Here is a 20,738-nt window from a genome sequence, read left to right on the forward strand (position 1 = left end):
TGTGATTCTACTTACATGACATACTTAAGAGTAGTCAAAATCACGAAGACAAAAAGTGGAATGATGGTTGCCAGGGGTGGGGAGGAGGGAGAATGAGTTCATGTTCGGTGGGGACAGGGTTTCAGTTTGAGACAATGAAAAAGTTCTGGAGCTGAATGGTGGTAATGGATGTACAACAATGTGAATGTACTTAATGCCACTGAACTGTACACTTAAATATGATTAAAGCCAGACGTGGTGGATCAAGCCTGTAATCCTAGCACTTTGGGAGGCCAAGGCGAGGACTGTCTGAGCCCAGGGGTTCGAGACCAGCCTGGGTAACTTGGTGAGACCTCATCTCTACAATATACCAAAAAAATTAGCTGGGCATGGTAGCGCACATCTATAGTTCCAGCTACTTGGAAGGTTGAGGCAGAAGGATCACCTAAGCCCAAGAAGTCGACACCGGGGTGGCCGTGAGAGTGCCACTGCACTCCAGTCTGGGTGCTGGAGTGAGACACTGACTCAAAAAAAAAAAAAAAAGATTAAAATGGTAAATCTCATGTTATGTAAATTTCTCCACAATTTGAAACTTTTTTAATGCAGAAAATTAAAAAACAGGAGCTTCCCAGAGACCTTTTGTGCAAGGCCAAGCATCCTGAACCTCCCTGCTGACATCTCTGGTCAGGATACCATTGACAAAAAAGCCATGAGTCAGTGCCAGGGGCATGAGCAATCCCCTTTTATGTGGCAGCTTCAAACTGCTTGATCTCAAAAAGATAGGACATTAGGCCAGACCTACTCTGATTTGTACTCATAAAAGCATTATCTAAAACAGTCTAATAGTAACAAGTGAGCAACTCTGAGAGCTCATTTATTCCAAAGATTAGCATAAGTGTTTCACTTTAAGTTGAGGTCAGTATTACTTCCTGCCTTTTGGCCCCATCTGCTTATTTTCCTTTTTTTTTTTTTTTTTTTTAAAAAAAAGGCCTATATTTTCTAAAGAAACTTTGCATTTGAAAACAACACCAAGGCCGGGTTCGGTGGCTCAGTCTGTAATCCCGCGCCTTTGGGAGGCTGAGGTGAGTGGATTGCCTGAGCCCGTGGGTTCGAGACCCGCCTGGGCAGCGAGACCTCATCTCTACAATAAATCAAAAAATCAGCCGGGCGTGGTAGCGCGCGCCTGTAATTCCGGCTACTCGGAAGAATTGCCGGAGCCCAGCAAGTCGAGGCTGCCGTGGCCGGGAGCGTGCCACTGCCCTCCAGCCTGGGTGACAGAGTGAGACTCCAACTCAAAAAAAAAGAAAAAAAAAAGAAAAAAAAGAAAACAACACCAAACAATTCCAAAACAGATGTATGTCTAACAAAGACACATCCTCATGCCTAATGTAAATTATTTTAAATACTTAGCAATTATATAAAATCAATTTTCCCAAAGGAAGATAGGTTTAAAGATGAAGAAAATGCTATCCATAGAGGCTAGGTGATCGGCCCAGGGCACAGTGGAAGAAACAGTGGGCTCAGTTTCTTCACCTGCAAAATAAGAAAACTGGACTCTACAATTACTCTGTGAACGAATGGTGGAAGCTGGATCAGACCTGAAAGTCCCTAAGCTGCTAGCCCAGATGATTCAACAAGTCACTATACAAACATGCTCAAGACAAGGAAACTCAAAGACTAATCTTGTTAAACTTTGATTTAAAAGTTTCCAGGCCAGCATGGTGGCTCATGTCTATAATCCCAGCACTTTGGAAGGCTGAGGCAGGGGGATCACTTGAGTTCAGGAGTTTATGGCCAGTATGGGCAACATATTAAGACCTTGTCTTAAAAAATTAGCCAGGTATGGTGGTAAAAGCCTGTAGTCCCAGCTACTTGGAAGACTGGGATGGAAGGATCACCTGAGTCCTGGAGACTGAGTCAGCAGTGAGCCCTGATCATGCCACTGCACTCTAGCCTGGATGACAGAGTGAGACACTCAACTCAAAAAAAAAAAATTTTTTTTTTAATACAAAAAACAGGCAACACCCTCAGGTCCCCTCCCACTGTTGGGAGCTTTTCTGTCCTCTCAATAAATCCTGTCTTCTCAAAAATAAATAAATAAATGAATAAATGAATAAATATATAAAATAGAAAATAACAAATGCTGATGAGGATGTAGAGAAATTGGAACTCTTTTATGCCGTTTGTTAGAATGTAAAATGGTGCAGCCATTACAGAAAATAGTATGGCAGTTCTCAAAAATAAAAAATAGATTTATCATATGATCTGGCAATTTCCTTTCTAGGTATATATCCAAAAGAACTGAAAGCAAGATCTCAAGGAGACAGTTGTACAGTTATGTTCATAGCAGCATTGTTCATAAAGCCAAAAGGTGGAAACAACTCATGTGTCCATCAAGAGATGAATGGATAAATAAAAGGTAGTAATACACACAGTGGAATTATCATTATTCAGACTTAAAAAGGAAAAAAAACCTGACACATGCTACAACATGGATGCAACTTGAGGACATTATGCTAACTAAAACAAGTCAGCCACAAAAAGTCAAATACTGTATGATTCCACCTATATGAGGCCCCTAGAATTCCAGAGATAGACAGTACAATGGTGGTTGCCAAGGGCTGGAAGGAGGGGGAAATGGGGAGGTAGTGTTTAGTGGGCACAGAGTTTCAGTTTGGAATGATAAAAAAGTTCTGGAGATGGATAGCGGTGATGGTTACACAACAATGTGAATGTACATAATTAATCTACTAAAATGTACACTTAAAAAAGGGAAGAAAAAAAAGACTTCTCATTGTTCTGGCTTTAGTGTTTATCTGGTAACTTCCTGCAGTAAAAGACACTATCTGGTTGAAGTTATAAAGCTGGAATTCAGGAGCCCAAAGGTTTTCCTTTTACAGGCTGTTTTGCAAAGCAATCTACTAGTTAGGGGAAAGATGTATTCATTACACACTAACAGAGAAGTTACATGTCAGGCACTCTGGTGCTTTCAAAGATGTGTGAGACAACACTTGGGTCCCCAAGGTGCTTAAGCCAAGTAGAAAACATAAAACATGTAGGTACACAACTATCATTCCATTAAGTAGAAATCACTAAGTGTCATTATGAGAAACAAGTTGCCCGGAAATTCACAGAAGAGTCAAGTTAAGATAGATCTGAGACTGAGCCAGCCTCAGGAAAATAAGTAGTTTAACAGGCAAAAAGGAGAAAAGATAAAGCAATGGCACTCAAGTAACGTATGGTTTCAATGGAAACGGGAGCAACTCACTCCCAGAGTTCTCAGCTTCTCAGGCCTTGCTGCTTTGTATGTCCGGCCTCATCTCCAGCTGCCAGTGTGCCTACTCCTTCACCTGAGGGCTTTCTCCAAAGCCCAGGGTCTGCGGACAGCTACGTGGAATGAATACTCAGTAGGAGCAGCCCTCTACAAATGACTGCGGGTTGTTGGTGTATCCATAACCCAGTTTCCCTGTCCCTAGGCAGAGTAACCGCTGTGTGTGTTCTATACCCTTTCCCCTAAAACCCAACTCCAATGGCCCCCAGTAGTAGCCGGCTCACTAAGTCACCCTTCCTTTCCCTGGCTCACTTCTCTACTCTTCTGCTACTATTTACTGCATTTCCAAATAAAACTACTTGCCCTTGGAACTTGAATTCAAATTAAGACAAAAGGGGGGAGTTGTGCACAGAACATAAAAAGAACTCCCCACTATTTATGTAATATAACTTATTTATTACTCAACATCTCATGCTTGCTCTATGTTTAAAAGAGACTATAAACCTCATACAGAATTCCTGGGACCCTGTCCCCCTTATACCACTGCAAACTAAACAAAAAACAAATATTAAAAAAGCATCAATCCAGGCTAGGCCTAGCTGGGGATCACTACCTCGGTGAAGGGTTGGTGCTTTCCTTTGTGTTTCTCTATGTGCCAGGGCCCAGTCATTATAAGGTAAAAGGGGACTCCCAGACAGAACGCTGACTCAGAAGCTGCCTTAGAAGGAAGAACATTCTCCCCCAGAGTCTTAGCTGACAGCCCCTCAGATATGCAGAGCATGCGTAGAAGGTGCAGACTTCCTCTGGGGAGAAGGGCAACTCCCCACCTCTCCTCCTCTTAGAGTTGCACTTACACCTACCACAGGGAACAGCTCGGGATGACTTTCAAGGAGGGGGTCTTGATACACTGGCATCTAGTTAGACCATGTAAGTATTCACACACACTGGAATCACAAAACTGTCCTGAGGAATTCATGATGGCATTTCATGGCTGTCTGCTGGAAGCCTTCCAGCATTAAAAGCTGGCTCCCTGTGACACTGCTGACTGTGGGAGACAGAAATAAAAATGAGCTCATTCCTTTATTCATTGAACAAATATTTATTGAATGTCTACTATGTGTTGGGCAGTGTTCCAGGGAAGGGAATATAGGGGTGATCATGAGAGACCCTGTCCCTGTCCTTATGATGTTTACATTCTATTGGGTAGGAAAGGAAAAAATATTATATACATATATAGTGTGGTCAGAGAGTAGGTAGCGGGAAAAAAGTTAAACAAAAAAATATAAAGGTCATTTGCCTTACAAGACTCTGGTGTGGCCATGTGCTCTGTGAGCTATGGCTATCACCATGTTTCCTGGCTTTGGCCCCCCTTCCTACCCTGGGGAGGTGAATCTCCTCTTTCTCTCTGTCACTAATTTACTTTATAAATAAACTGTATTTTCCAATCTAAAAAGAAAAAAAGAAAAAATATAAATAAAATGTGCCTGGTAGCCAGGCTCGGTGGCTTAGCCTGTAATCCCGCACCTTTAGGAGGCTGAGGTGAGTGGGTTGCCTGAGCCTGCGGGTTTGAGACCCCCCTGGGCAACTTGGCAAGACCTCATCTCTACAATAAAGCAAAAATTAGCCAGGTGTGGTAGCGCACGCCTGTAGTTCCAGCTATTGGAAGGCTGAGGTAGAAGGATCATCGGAGCCCAGCAGGTCGAGGCTGTGGTGGCCGGGAGCGGCCACTGCACTCCAGTCTGGGCGACAGAGTGAGACTCCAACTCAAAAAAAAAAAACAAAAATGTGCCTGGTGACAGTGAGTGTACAGAAAAGTTAAACAGCAGGTTAGGACATATAAGGAATGCTGGGGGTGGGGGTGTTAGTTTCCGTTTTACATAGAGTGATCACAGAAGGCCTCTCTGATAAATGGCAGTTTGGACAGAGCCCCGAAGGAAATGAGGGAGCAAGTTATGTGGATATCTGAGAGAAGAGTATTCCAGGAGAAGGAACAGAGTTCTGGCTATTTAAAAATATAGGACAGTCATTAAGTGTTCTTTTTTTTTAAAGCTATGTGGAATTAAAGATTATTCCAAGTTCGTTGAGTACAGAGACACATTTAACATCATCAGAGCAGTTGGAAATATCCCTCTCTTCTGGGTGCTGGAGGGGTTACCCCTCTGGACTTAGGCTGGTTGGAGTCCCCATATGAGGTCCTGCCCATGGTTTGTGCTTGACAGGGCCATGAAAGCACTGCAAGTCTTGGTGGGTGATCTCACAGTTATCTGCTGTAGGATGCAAGGGAAAATGGGCATCAAAATAAAGACCAAGTCGGGCTCAGTGGCTCAGCCTGTAATCCCAGTGCTTTGGGAGGTTGAGGTGAGTGGATTGCCTGAGCCCATAGGTTCGAGACCCGCCTGGGCAACTTGGCTAGACCTCATCTCTACAATAAATAAAAAATTAGCCAGGCGTGGTAGTGTGCGCCTGTAATTCCAGCTACCTGGAAGGCTGAGGCAGAAGGATCGCCAGAGCCCAGCAGGTTGAGGCTGCAGTGGTCAGGAGCGTGCCACTGCACTCCAGTCTGGGTGACAGAGTGAGACTCCAACTCAAAAATAAATAAATAAATAAATAAATAAATAAATAAATAAATAAATAAAGATCAAACAGTGTCCATGACAATCACTATCAAAGAAACTCAAAGAACATAATTATATTAAAATTCAAGAAACAGTAATTACTTGAATTAACCAGAAAACTGATCTGTACCGCAAGTGGTAAAACTGAAGACAGTGGTTTCTCTCTCTTGCTTTTCCTTTTACCTTGATGATCTAATTTCAAAGAGCATCTGTGCATTCCCACCCAGGGAACCTGGTGTTTGGGATCTGAAGCTGACCCAGAGTAGAGGGCTTCTGGCTTAGATAACAGGAAGATTTGGCAGCAGATAACTCTACGTGAAGAGGCAAGCTATAGAAACATCACAGAAAGACTAATCACCCACAATTCCTTAGTTGAGTATTTTTATTCTCTTCTGTGATATATGACTTCACAAACAACGTTAACACTGAAAACACTACCATGAAAAAAACTAAGGATTACTATTCAATTTTAGAAAGGCAAAAACTAAATAAGGTGGTATTATGTTTATAGACAAGTGGGGACATGAATATGAAGAATTCATTACCTTCTCTAAGGTTTTTTTTAAAACCTCATTCTAAATGTTGAGGCGTAAACCACAAATTAAAATTAAAAACTCATATCATAGAGTCTTTTACCTTGTATCCTGAGAAGAACACAGCAGGGTTCCGAAGAAGGAGAAAGAATGTTTCAGATACTCCATTATCTAGGCAATAGAGTCCCCATCTGCCAAAATGCCCCAAATTGAGGGTGAGGTAGGAGTTCCACAGACATCAGCTCAGAGTGGAAGACATACTTTATTCTCATTTAGTTTCGTGGGTAAGTGGGTGATATCAGCGCAAAAAAAAGAGCCTGAGTTGTTGTGTGGATATACATTATCCATAATCCTTCCCAGCTGGTCACGCTCTGACCCAACTCACTGTTTCTCTATTCTGTGGTCTGTTTACTTATTTGAATGTTCACTGATCTAGACATTTTAAGTAGAGTTCACCTGAGGTCAGTGCATTGTGGGATTATATCTATAATCCCACTGTCAGTATGAAGAGACTTGCTCAAGCATAGGGAGAGATCAACAACTCCCTCTCAACAGTTTTCAAGAAAGAACCATCACCAACAACATTGGAAAAAAGATGACTGCACTAACATCTGTCACTTGTCTCACTAGCCTATCTGTCCTCTGTCAACGCATTAACCTTTTTTGGGGGGAGGGGATTGGAGTCTCTGTCACCCAGGCTGGAGGGCAGTGGCACACTCCCAGCCACCGCAGTCTCAACCTACTGGGCTCAGGTGATCCTTCTGCCTCAGCCTTCCAAGTAGCTGGAACTACAGATATGGGCCACCACGCCCAGCTAATTTCTTTCTTTCTTTTTTTTTTTTTTTTTTTTTGATTTTTTGTAGCGATAAGGTCTCTCCAAGTAGCCCAGGCTGGTTTCCAACTGGGCAACCTGGAGAGACAATCCTCAGACAATCCTCTCACCTCAGCCTCCCAAAGTGCTAGGATTATAGGCATGAGCCACCAAACCCGGTAATGCATTATTAACCTTTATAGAAAACAGCCACTCAAGCAATACTCTCTACTCTCTTGTGCTGTTGTAATGTCCAGCATCCCCTAAAAGAACTCCTATCCCTTTCTTCACCTCTTAAATTATACATTCTCTGAAAGATCTTTTTCTATTTTCAAAGGTTGCCAGCTGAAGACCCAGAGAAGCCCATGCCTTTAAACATACTGACCACCTCTGTAGAGTCACCCAAATCACAAGAAATTTTTAACAACTTGAAGGTTCAAAGAAGAATCTACACATGGCCTACTACAGCAAAACTGCTTATTAAATAGAAGCTGGGGTGGGGGTGGGGGGTGCAGGGACCAATTTAGGAGCAACCTCAGGCAAAACAACTATTTGTCCCCTAAAACACCTTTATTTAACAACCAAAGATAGTATTAATTCATAACCCAGATAACTCCCCACTATTTATATTCTAAGACATCACTGAACTTAGAAATACAGATGTAAACAAAAATGGTCTCCTTCCAAAATGTCCAAGCTTTTCAGAAGGAAGGAAGGACAAGCCACCTACCTGATATACTCCAAAAATAACCCAGACTATGTTTTAACAAGACCTTTGCTAAAAGAAAAATCTCTTATTGCTCTCTGGATAAATCGATATCGATACACGTGTGTATGTGTGTGGTGTGTATGTTTGCACAGCATTCAATATTCCCAACATCTGCTAATAAAGAAGGAAACATATCAATCAGTTATTATTCACTGAGTACTGATCAACTTACACAGTTCTCTCAAAAGCTCCTTCCATAGTAACTGATTAATTATTCTCCAGTAAATGGGATGCCTATCTAATTAACTGTATTGACTAGGATAGAAAAACCAGATGGCTCTCTTGCTTGGATCAGGGACAGCAGAGACTGCTATTTAACATTTCAGTCAAGCATGGCTCTTCTTTCCCCCTGACCTTCTGTCTGAAGAGGAAAAGCAATGTGATTGGACAACTTTGTCATATGTTCTCTGGAAGACTATTTCCAGAAAAAGGTTTGCTAATTGGTACATAATACTACTTTGATACTATCATTTATCCTAAGTGCTCACCACAAATACCATCCAAAGCAAGCAAAGCGAATTTTCTTTGGAAACGGCAAACCATAGATTTATTTTTTTTGTGGTAGGAGAAATTCCTAATAAACCATACAAATACACCCATAAGATTAACACTTTTTTTTGCATGTGAAGTTACATTATTCTTGCTTCTTAGGACCATTTGCCGTTTCGGCTCCATTAGGTTTCTGGAATTCTTTGGTTTATTAAAATAACCAACCCTTACGGGTTCTGAGTAGGAAAAATTCTATTAATAAAGAAATATTCCATAAAGGCAGCCAATAAGAGTCAAATTATCAGAAGAAAGGAAAAAAAAAAAACTCTAAATCACTAACAGCTGCTTGTAACAAGTAGCCAGCATTACTTAAAGATGAATCTTTATTTGACAAAACTCCTTCTGGAAACCTGGGCATGATGAGGGGCCATCAACCAAACAGCCTTCAGCACCCAGCCTCCCCTCTTTGGGACTCCGTTTCTATATGTGGGGACAGGGAAGTGAGGACATGGTATCACTCACTTCAGCCCACATGAGTATTTAAACTCTTTATTCACACAAAGATCTCCAAGCATTCTTGTGAAAGAAACTGTGTTTTCTTTTTTCTCCAAAGCCTGAAGAAATCCCCAGAGGATGGGGCAGGTAGAGCAGGAAAGGTTATATACTCTGTTCCCCTTCATTAATATCTACCAGGGGACTTCTGGGGGGGAGGGCAGACTCCCTACCAGGAGCTAAGCATTAAAGGAGAGTGGTCATGTTGTTTCACCAGATCACATCAATTCCACTTGTTCCTGAGATGAAATTCAGGTCACCTTGTGTTCCTTTTCAGCTGAATAATTACAAACCAAACCACATCTAGCAGGCTTACATACATTCCAAAATCTTGTAAGATTTTAATTTCTAAAACTGCATCAGTAAACAGACTAAAAGATGATATAATCCTAAATTTAAATCTTTTTTTCTTTAGTGGGGGTTTCACTCTGTTGCCCGGCTGGAGTGCAGTGGCATGATTACAACGATCACGGCTCACAGCAGCCTTAACATTCTGGGCTCAAGCAATACTTCTAGCTCAGTCTCCCAAGTAACTGGGACTATGGGTGTGTGCCTCCACGCCCAGCTAATTTTTTGATTTTTTTGTAGAGATAAAGTTTCAATATGTTGCCCAGGATGGTCTCAAACTCCTCAAGCAATTCTTCAGCCTCAGCTTCCCCAAGTGCAGGGATTACAGTTATAAGCCACCATGTCCAACCCAAAGGTAAAATCCTAATCCAGGTTTAATATTACCTGAGCATCTAGGTTTCAGGAGTCCCATAAACTCTTTATTATTATGCAAAACTATGTAGATTTTTTGAGATGACTATTCATACAGCTTTTTTTTTTTTTTTTGAGTGGGAGTTTTACTCGTTGCCCAGACTGGAGTGCAGTGGCCGCTCCCAGCCACCGCAGCCTCGACCCACTAGGCTCTGGTGATCCTTCCGCCTCAGCCTTCCGAGTGGCCGGAATTACAGGCGCGCTACCACACCTGGCTGGTTTTTGATTTATTGTAGAGATGAGGTCTTGCCAAGTTGCCCACGCGGGTCTGGAACCCGCCGGCTCAGGCAATCCACTCACCTCAGCCTCCCAAAGGCGTGGGATTACAGGCTAAGCCACCAAGACTTACAATAAAGTCCAGGATTCAACAAGATTTATAAATGGCTGATTTTTAAAAGTTTGTTTTCAGGCTGGGCTTGGTCCCTGGGCTGTACTTTGGGAGGCTGAGGTGAGAGAATTGCCTGAGTTCATGGGTTGGAGACCAGCCTGGGCAACTTGGTGAGACCTCATCTCTAGAGTAAACTAAAAAAAAAAAAAATTAGCCGGGTGTGGTGGTCCATGTCTGTAGTTCCAGCTACCTGGAAAGCTGTGGGGAAGAATCATCTAATCCTCCACCATAGGTTGAGGCTGCGGTGGCCGTGAGCACGTCACTGCACTACAGCCTGAGCGACAGAGTGAGACTCCAACTCAAAATAAAATTAAATTAAATTAAATTAAATTAAAAGGTTATTTTCACTCTGCCTCTTCTTTATGAAACAAAGTTTCTCCCCACCCACCGCCAAAGTCTCCTAAAATATTCACCCCTAAACAATACATACGAGGAATTCCTCTGCCACAACAATCTGTGTTCAGCAATTTCTCATCAGCCCGTGGAAGACCATAGTACCACTTGGTCTTGCTAACACAGGCAGTGGAATGCTGGCAGCAAAAGGGTGTAATCAATCGCAAGCAAGAGATTGAGTCTTGTCCTGGTTCTGCCAACGACTAGATCTGCCATTTCAAACTACTCTAAGACTCAGTTTCACACAAGGATGAAATCTGTCCAATTACACCCAAAGGTTGCTGTGAACATTGAAATATAACAGTGGATACGAAAGTGCTTTAGAAATTAAAGGGTTAAAAATATATAAGATATCAAAGAAAGGCAAGGAGAGGAAATAAAACATAGTAGCCTAAAGTCACAAAACAAGGAGACCAAGAGTTGAATCTCCCCTTATTATTTGGCCGCACGTGGTGGCTCATGCCTATAACCCCAGCATTTTGGGAGGCCGAGGTGAGAGGATTGCCTGAGCCCACGGGTTCGAGACCAGTCTGGGCAATTTGGTGAGACCTCTTCTCTACAATAAATCAAAAAATTAGCCAGGCATGGTGGCGAATGGCTGTTGTTCCAGCTACTTGGAAGGCTTAGGCAGAAGGATCACCTGAGCCCAGCAGGTCAAGGCTGTGGTGGCCATGAGCGTGCCACTGCCTTCCAGCCTGGGCGACAGAGAGAGACTCCAATTTAAAAAAAAAAAGTGTACCTTTATCTCAGATATGAAAGAATATACAGTATGCCAGGTCCCCAAGTGGTCTTAATAAGGGGTGCATGAAGTTTGTTTGTTTTTTAAAAAGCAAGGTTATAACTTTATAGGATGCTTCTCTGGCCTAGAGAGCACTTATTTAAACATTCCTGCACCTCTGCTATACCCCAATAGTATCAACACAGCAAGCCTGAGTGGTGATGTAATGTCTGAGGTCAGGTCATGTATTCAAGGCCATTTTGTTGAATTCACAAGGTACAAGTCAGCTCTTTTCTCTGGGGTTGGGACAGGATGATTTTATGACCATGGTTTTTGGGGCTTGCCATATATCAAGTTCAAAAGAAGGACCTGTATAAGACACATCAGTACTCAGTGCTCAGCCCTTTCAAGCAAATCTTATTATACTTTCTCTTTTTGTCCCCATCCTGCCTTCTGCAAGATATAGGGACTATTAGGCCAGGCGTCAGATGAAGCTACAGCAAGATAAGATGTTGAAGTGATCAGACTGTCCATTTTCAGGCACACATGCCTGCTTGCCTGAAAGACTTCCTTCCCAGAAGCCCGAGTAACGGTGCTGCACTCACTATCTAGGACAAAAGACATTTAAGGAATTGCAAAAGAAAGGGAACAAAGCCACGTGCTGTCTTGCAAGTATGTTCCAGGAAAGCCAGCAGGTAGAACGCAGGGACTCTTTTTAACCCTGTCAAGAGACTAGCTCACCAAGTGTGGAGAGGGAGTGTGAGGCACAGAAGACAGAATGTACCCAGTCAAGCTTCAGGAGAAAAGAAAACAGAACAAAACTCCAAAGAGGAAGTGACAGCAAGGAGAGCCTCGGGCTGCTTTAATGCAATGAAGGGCTCAAGGCGATCAGGTTTTAAATAAAAAGGTGCAAACTTCTAGTTAGGGCTGTTTCTGTGATACCCAGCCAACCTGATGTCACTTCTGTTGCCTGACCTAATGCTGGGAGTTATTAAAATTGAATAATTAAAACACACTTGATATACACAAACCACATATCATTAGCTGAAAGTAGGGAAGACAGACTGTAGATAGGGCTTTGGGTGGAAATCTCAAAGAGGGCACCGTCTGGCAACGTCATGTGAACGTGTCTACCACTGCATCTGGTGCACAGTAAATGCTCAGTATCTACTTTCTTATTTTAAAAGATGGAGGGGGAAGAAAGACATGAATTTAAAAACGGTTCAGTAGAGCCAGGAAAAAGGAACCTGTCTCTACTTACCCATGAAGTAATGACAGACCATATAACTAAACATGAGAAAAATATCCTGCTGAGTGAAGTACAGAGGTTTCAAATGCATGGCTCTAGAGCAGAATAGGTGTGCTGAGCAAATTTCTATCCATACAGTAAAGTAGGAATTTGCTGCAATATTTAAAAATCAGGAATCTTTATTTTTACCATCCCTTGAAAAAAAATCAGAGGTCCTGGCAACCCAGAGGCCCACATGGCACCAACAGGCTAAAGCTGAGGGGGCTGCCCCACTTAGACGGCACGGCCCTACTACTCCCTAATTTCTACTCCCAGCCCAATTCACTCATTGTCGCTGCCTGCCTTGCAGTATGTTGGCATCACGTTGGGATCAACTGTATAGTAAAAAGGGGTCTCTACTCAGAGTCCAAAAATCTGGGTTCTAGTCCTGGCTTAGCTACAAACATATATATTGTGACTTGTATACCTAAATTCTCTGAGCCTCCATTTTCTCTTCTGTAAAAGGAAGGGTTCATGCGAAATGATCTCTAACAGTTTTACAATGAGAATTCATCTACAGTGGTGGCAATGAGCATGAGGGAGACTCACAGTAGGCTCAGCATATTTCACACGTTATTCCCTGAGTCCAATTCCTTGAAATGTTAACTTCATTTTGAGGTTAATGAATTACCTAATGAACCTAGGATAGTCTAAAAAGAACAGGCTCTTTAGACAGTATCTGGGTCCAATTGTGTGAACTGAACAATCTTACCATATTTAAGAGACATAAGATTGTCTCAGATAGACAGGATCACTTACTGCTTTGCCTATCCATGTCCATTCCTATTATGGAAATTCTCAGATTACTCTCTGGGATGGTTACCCAGCCTATGACTAAATGAAGAGCTCCAAACCAGAACCGCAGGCTGTGGGTGTTCTCAGAGCATGCAGGAATGAGGTCAAATATAAAGACCAACGTAAGGAAAGGGTAGGCTTTGGAATTTGAAAGCAACAAAAAGATCCTGTCTAGACTAGTCAGAGAATATACACATCAGTCCTGCAGATCACACTGTCACCGTGACAGCTGCTGCTTTAGTAGAGTGTAGAAAGTCAGAGCCTATAAATCACCTTTGAGAGATATGTTCTAAGGCCTGGTTTAAAAGCTCAGTCGATTAGTTTTACTGCAAATTCATTATTTAATTCATCCCCCTAAAGGCTTCTGAAAGTTGAGCAGGAAAAAATGATACTTTGCAATCGTGACTTACAGTTAGAGAAGCCTTTTAGACCCAGAAACTTAAACACCACACACTAACCAAAGTACTCAAGATTCACTTCAACAAACATTTACTGTGTTCTCACTGTGTGCCAGGATTTGGATCAAGACAATGATGAATTAGCAACATGTGTTAGTCTCTGAGGAATGAACAAAGAAGTCAAATCTCTACATTTCCAACTCCCTAAAGTATATACTCCTAATAATCTGTATGGGGAATACAGACTTTTGGGGAATACAGACTTTTGGGACTTCAACTCTGTTAATTGATCCAAAGTTGGATTCAATGACTTCACATTCACCTTTACCCAAGAAAAACCACTTACACCAACCAAAAAGCAGTTTCGTCTGTCAGAATATAATATCCATAAACTCTTTCCACAGGGCAAAAGTCGCAAATAATAAGAGTCAAATCTCATAGGAGAAAATCAAAGGCCATCCGTATTTTTATCATTATATATAAACTGAAAGGCAAAAACAACTCTTAGATGTACATACCCAGGACCATCACAAGATACCTTGTGGGATTCGGCCAGTGGCAATACTTGCCCCATGCATGTAAGCAAGATGGGTAATGATAATCTAGATCAGATCGCAGCTTCTCAGCCAGAAGCAACTTTCCCTCAGGGGACATGGCAATCTCTGGAGAATAATTTAGGATGATGCTACTGGCATGTAGGTAAGGAGAGACCAGGAACACTGCTAAACTCCCACAATGCACAGGACAGCCCCACACAACAAAGAGCTATTCAGCCAAAATGTTGATAGGTGCTGAGGGTGAGAAACAACAGTCTAGGTACTTCCATTTTAGCTAGACTTAAGAAAGAACTCCATGGAAACAGGCTTTCGCTGTGAAATACAACCTGAAGAAAACACAGCATCCATCTTTCTTCACCTCCTTCCCCTTTTCCTCAGCCCCTATGTTTCTGGCAATAATGACTTATAAACAAACCTACACAGCATGATCTTTATTATTCAATGAAGTAAAACTCACATGTATAAGAGGCTGACAGAAGATGGAAAAATCAACAAAATCAAAGGAAGAAGGAGAAGAGAAAGAGGGGAAAGAAGGATGGGAGGGGCTTTGATTGTCATTTCCACAGCCAAAAGAGGCTAAATCCACCATTCTGCATAGCAGACAATTATCTGTTCTATTATGAATCTGATCATCTCTAGAAACTGCTTCTTGCTACCCAAGAAACAAATTGCCTGCGGCACCATATAGGCAGATAAAAATTAAGTCATTCAGGCACTGTGGCCTCCCCGTGGAGACTTCACTTGTATAACTGAGGCCACCTAGTGGTGTCCAGTGTGGAACTAAGCTAAAGAGACCCTAATACTCCACTTTGAGCATAAATTCTGAACGTGGATAAACAGTCTCTATTTATAAAAAGGGGAAATCTCTAGCTTGAAAAACTTAAAAAGGATATATATATTTTTTTGAGTTGGAGTCTCACTCTGTCACCCAGACTGGAGTGCAGTGGCCGCTCCCGGCCACCGCAACCTCGACCTGCTGGGCTCTGGCAATCCTTCTGCCTCAGCCTTCCAAGTAGCTGGAACTACAGGTGTGCACAACCACACCCGGCTAATTTTTGATTTAGGGTAGAGATGAGGTCTCACCAAGTTGCCCAGGTGGGTCTCGAACCCGCGGGCTCAGGCAATCCACTCACCTCAGCCTCCCAAGGCATGGGATTACAGGCTGAGCCACCGAGCCCCGCTAAAAAGAATATTCTTATCTATCTAAACACAAGTCAATTCAACAATTGACTGGTTGGTTCCTACTACATACACTAATCCTTAACTATGATATTCGGGAGCCTTTAGCAACTTCCACCTAAGGAGAAAAATCCTAGCTTCAGTCTTCAAAAAGCAGGGTCTTGTCAGGTTCTCAATTATTTATTTTATGCCTCCTTTACACTTCTTTTTTTTTTTGAGTTAGAGTCTCACTCTGTCACCCAGACTGGAATGCAGTGGCTGCTCCCAGCCACCGCAGCCTCAACCTGCTGGGATCCGGTGATCCTTCCGCCTCAGCCTTCCAAGTAGCTGGAACTACAGGCGCGTGCTACCACGCCCGGCTAGTTTTGATTTATAGTGGAGATAAGGTCTCCCTAAGTTGCCCAGGCGGGTCTCGAACCCGCAGGCTCAGGCAATCCACTCACCTCAGCCTCCCAAGGCGCGGGATTATAGGCTGAGCCACCGAGCCCGGCTTACATTTCTTTTATGCCAAAAATAACTCTAAAGAAGTGGGGTACAGTGTGTGAGAATTATATGTCAGAAATTGACATCATTCATGGGCCCAAAGATGAGAACACTAAGCATTAGCCAGAGACTACAATTTCTTTCTCCCAATCTATATGTGAAGTGGTAGTAACAGTTGTGCTTGAAAAGAAAAACATTCTATTTGCTTATTTGATCACTCTTTGTTTCCATTTATCTTCACTCAGCTTGATTACCCAGACCAGTTCAACTGGTCAATGACATCCACTTCAGAACGTCTATGGTCAGGATAGACAGGTGCAAGAATGAAGGTCAAGTACACTTTTATTTTATTTATTTATTTTTTTTTTGAATTGGAGTCTCACTCGGTCACCCAGACTGGAGTGCAGTGGCCACTTCCGGCCACTGCAGTCTCGACCTACTGGGTTCTGGCAATCCTTCCGCCTCAGCCTTCCAAGTAGCTGGAACTACAAGCGTGCTCTACCATGCCCGGCTAATTTTTTTGATTTATTGTACAGATGAGGTCTCGCCAAGTTGCCCAGGCGGGTCTCAAACCTGCAGGCTCAGGCAATCTACTCACCTCAGCCTCTCAAAGCTCTGGGATTATAGGCTGAGCCACCGAGCCCAGCTGTCAAGGACACTTTTAAACTGTCAGTTTTAAGTCAACATCAGTAACTCCATTTCCAGTGAGACTGAGAAAAGGCTGGAAACTCACAGCTTGGCTTTCCAGTTGTGATACTGGCAGTAAGAAGAGACAGAGTCAGCATCTGGCTCCCTCTCAAAGAAAGCCGCTCAGCCCACTTCATCCAAGAAGAAGACGCCATACCAAGGGGCCATTCTAAATACATGTCTCTGAGTGTTTCACTCATCATAGTGTTTTACTGATTTTTTTAAAAAACACTGGTGGCTGGGTGCAGTGGCTCACGCCTATAATCCCAGCACTTTGGGAGGCCGAGGCAAGAGGACTGCTGGAGCCCAGGTGTTCGAGATCAGTCTGGCAACTTCGCAAGACCTTGTCTCCACAATAAGTCAAAAGAATTAGCTGGGCGTGGTGGCGTGTGCCTCTGGTTTCAGCTATTGGAAGACTGAGGTGGAACGACTGCTTGAGCCCAGCAGGTCAAGGCTGCAGAGGCTGTGAGCATGCCACCGCACTCCAGCCTGGGCAACAGAGTGAGACTCATTCAAAAAAACAAAAACAAAAAAAGAAAGCACTGACAGACTAGTTTTCTATGGACTTCTCCTTTCTTTTGAAATGGGAGAATCTTAGAATCTTAAAACCTGTCCCCAAACTTGGCAGAAGTAGGTTGCTCAGAACCATACTGTGGCCAGCCTTGGTTTATGGTGTGTACCCTGTGTGTACCTACTGGCAGCTTAGATGAAGAAACTTACTACTGTTAAGCCGAAACATTCCTAGATATTCACTGTTTCCCCTTAATTGTTTCTACCTGATATGACACTAGTGAGATATAAAAAACAGTACAGAAAGAAGAGTCAGAGAGAAAAGCATAAGTGTGGGGATGTAGGACGCAGAGAACACTTACCTGGTCACGATCTCCTGCAAAGCAGCAGCTTTTCATGGTGCATGAGTTGAAGTAACCCTGATTGTCAAACTGAAACACCGGCAGGCGGGAGTGGATGTCATACAGCACAGGGGGCAGGCGCCGCCTCAAGGCAAGGAGCTGGGTCCCATTGCTGTTGAACCGCACACTCATGGCACTTTGGAGGGACAGGTTTCCACCATATCGCAGGAGAGAACTGGAAGGCAGAAAGCACAGTGATGGAGTATCAGGCTAGACAAGGGTCTGAAAAACACACTGAATTTGTTTCTGTACATGTGCCTGGGACCCCCTTGCTGGATTGTATATTTGCATTTCAGCAAAATGGTATTTTCAGTGCTGTGGCTAGAAGGCACTAAAGACAGTAGAAATGAGACTAGGTATGGTGGCTCATACCCATAATTCCAGCACTTTGGGAGGCCAAGGTGAGAGAACTGCCTGAGCCCACAGGTTCGAGACCAGACTGGGCAACATGGCAAGACCTCATCTCTATAATAAAACAAAAAATTAGCGGGGCATGGTGGCACATGTCTGTAGTTCCAGCTACTTGGAAGGCTGAGGTGGAAGGATCACTGGAGCCCAACAGGTTGCGGTGGCCAGGAGCGGCCACTGCACTCCAGTCTGGGCGACAGAGCAAGACTCTGACTCAAAAAAAAAAAGAAGAAGAAGAAGAAATGACTCCTTGGTTATTCTCTCTCTCTCCCCCCCCCCTTTCTGTCTACCTATCTATCTATCTTTGAGTCGGATTCTCTGTTGCCCAGGCTGGAGTGCAGTGGCATGCTCACAGTCACTGCAGCCTCAACCTGCAAAGGCGATTCTTCCATCTCAGCTGGAACTACGGGCACGTGCCACTGTCTGGATAATTTTTTTGATTTATTGTAGAAACAAGGCCTTGCCAAGTTGCGTAGGCTGGGCTCCAACCCCTGGGCTCAGTTAATCCTCTGGCCTTGGTGTCCCAAAGTGCCAGGATTACAGGCAAGAGCCACCACACCCGGGCCCTTGGTTACTTTAAAGCAAGTTACTAAATTGTCAGTCCTCCCTTTCAATCTCCAAAACGTGAATTACCAGTAAATTTACAAGAAAACGGTACCAAAAACCATCTTGTAAGAAAAAACATATTAAAATCATTATTTTGTTTGCTCAAGCTAACTGCACAACCAAAGACACTCATCAAGACCTTGGGAAGTGAGTCATATCCACTCTAACTGACTAATCATGAATGTTTACTTAAGCCAAATATTCATCCCTTACATTAGAGAGATAAGAACTGTCAGTAAGAACAGTAAATACTTTATTATTTATTCTGAATAATTTCTTTTTTTTTTTTTTTTTGAGTTGGAGTCTCAGTCTGTTGCCCAGACTGGGAGTGCAGTGGCATGCTCCCCAGCCACCGCAGCCTTGACCTGCTGAGCTCCGGCAATCCTTCCGCCTCAGCCTTCCAAGTAGCTGGAACTACAGCCGTGAGGTACCACGCCCGGCTAATTTTTTTTATTTATTGTAGAGATGAGGTCTCGCCAAGTTGCCCAGATGAGTCTTGAACCCGTGGGCTCAGGCAATCTGCTCGCCTTGGCCTCCCAAAGTGCTGGGATTGCAGGCTGAGCCACGAAGCCCGGTCATAATTTTTCAGTCATAATCATTTTATCACTTAAGCATAACAAGCATTTATTTTTGAAAATTTAATCTGTTAACAGAATTTTTATGTCCCATATGGCAAGACTAGCGAGTAAATATTAAAGAAAATTTTTAAATTTAAATGCAGAAGTAGTACAACAATCGGAAAAGGATTTGTTTCCCTTTATAGCTCCCAACAAGTTTATATTTAGCTTTAAAATATACTTTAGCTAATACATATAATTTCATTTATCTAGCACCACTAGACAGTAGTATGTTTTAGTTTACCTAATATTCTTCTGCGGTTTCATAAAATGTTCACAACAGTTTTTAAAAAGTTCCACAGTACGGTTCTAAATAATTTATTTTGAGAATCAGCTGGGTGTGGTGGCTCACACCTGTAGTCCCAGCTACCTAAGAGACTGAGGAGGGAGGACCACTTCATCCCAAGAGTTCAAGGCTGCAATGAGCCATGATCTTGCCACTGCACTTCATTCGGGGAAAAGGGTGAGATCTTCACTCCAAAAAAAACCAATTAAAAAAAAATAATAATTTCATTTGAGGACTCAGAGGTACTTTCAATATTACAGTGAACCAGAATGGTCATGAACATAAACAAGTGTACAGTACTAATTCAGAAAAGATGTGTGTGTATGTTCGATTACCTGGACACTATTCTACTAGATAATGACTGTTCACTGGCCGTGTCATAATCATATTTTCTTTTGTATTCTGGGTTCAAATCTTGGAGCCCTGACTTATTGATAGAAAAGTTAAATTAAGTATGTGTATTGGGGACATTGTAGAAACAAGTGCTAAATCAGAACTATTAACCCACTCTCTCACATGGAAAGGAAGTGATCCCAACAACACAGAGGGAAAAAAGCTTGTATATTCTAGAGAGACTCGTAGAGCTGGAAAGGGCCTTAAGATACCTAAATTAAAGCCCGGTGGATTTATTAATCAAAACATTTTTAATAAGGAAGAAGTTTTAATAGCATTTTACCAAGTGAAAACTTGAAGAGTTATATGCTACTAGAATAGAACTAATATTGAATGAAGATAAAAAATTTTATTTTTTTCTTTTCTTTTCTTTTTGAGTTGGGATCTCCCTCTGTTGCCCAGGCTGGTGTGCAGTGGCATCATTACTGCTCACCACAGCCTCAACTTCCTCAGCTTAGGAGATTCTTCAGCTTCAGCCTCTCAAGTAGCTGGGACTACAGGCGTGTGTCACTGTGCCCAGCAAATTTTTTTAGTTTTATTTATTTATTTAATTTGATTAGAAGTCTCACTCTGTCACCCAGGCTGGAGTGTAGTGGCACGCTCACAGCCACCTCAGCCTCCACCTGCTGGGCTCAGGTGATCCTTTCGCCTCAGCTTTCCATGTAGCTGGAACTACAGGCACATGTCACCATGCCCGGCTAATTTTTTATTTATTTATTGTAGAAATGAGGTCTCGAGCCGGGCTCGGTGGCTCAGCCTGTAATCCTGCGCCTTTGGGAGGCTGATGGGAGTAGATGGCCTGAGCCCGCGGGTTCGAGACCTGCCTGGGCAGCGAGACCTCATCTCTACAATA

The 20,738-nt window shown here is 42.9% G+C and overlaps 1 protein-coding gene across 1 annotated transcript in view; it reads right to left on the reverse strand.

The window, feature by feature from the left end:
- Positions 1-20,738, reverse strand: part of DCAF5 (DDB1 and CUL4 associated factor 5) — a 93,411-nt gene that overhangs the window by 26,127 nt on the left and 46,546 nt on the right. Inside the window, exon 5 of the mRNA XM_008049060.2 lies at positions 17,537-17,750. Coding sequence (XP_008047251.2) covers positions 17,537-17,750 — 214 coding nt within the window. The remainder of the gene's footprint in view (positions 1-17,536; positions 17,751-20,738) is intronic.

Source organism: Carlito syrichta, unplaced genomic scaffold (assembly GCF_000164805.1).
Source record: "Carlito syrichta isolate Samal-C Ts95f unplaced genomic scaffold, Tarsius_syrichta-2.0.1 Scaffold130478, whole genome shotgun sequence".
Taxonomy (NCBI): domain Eukaryota; kingdom Metazoa; phylum Chordata; class Mammalia; order Primates; family Tarsiidae; genus Carlito; species Carlito syrichta.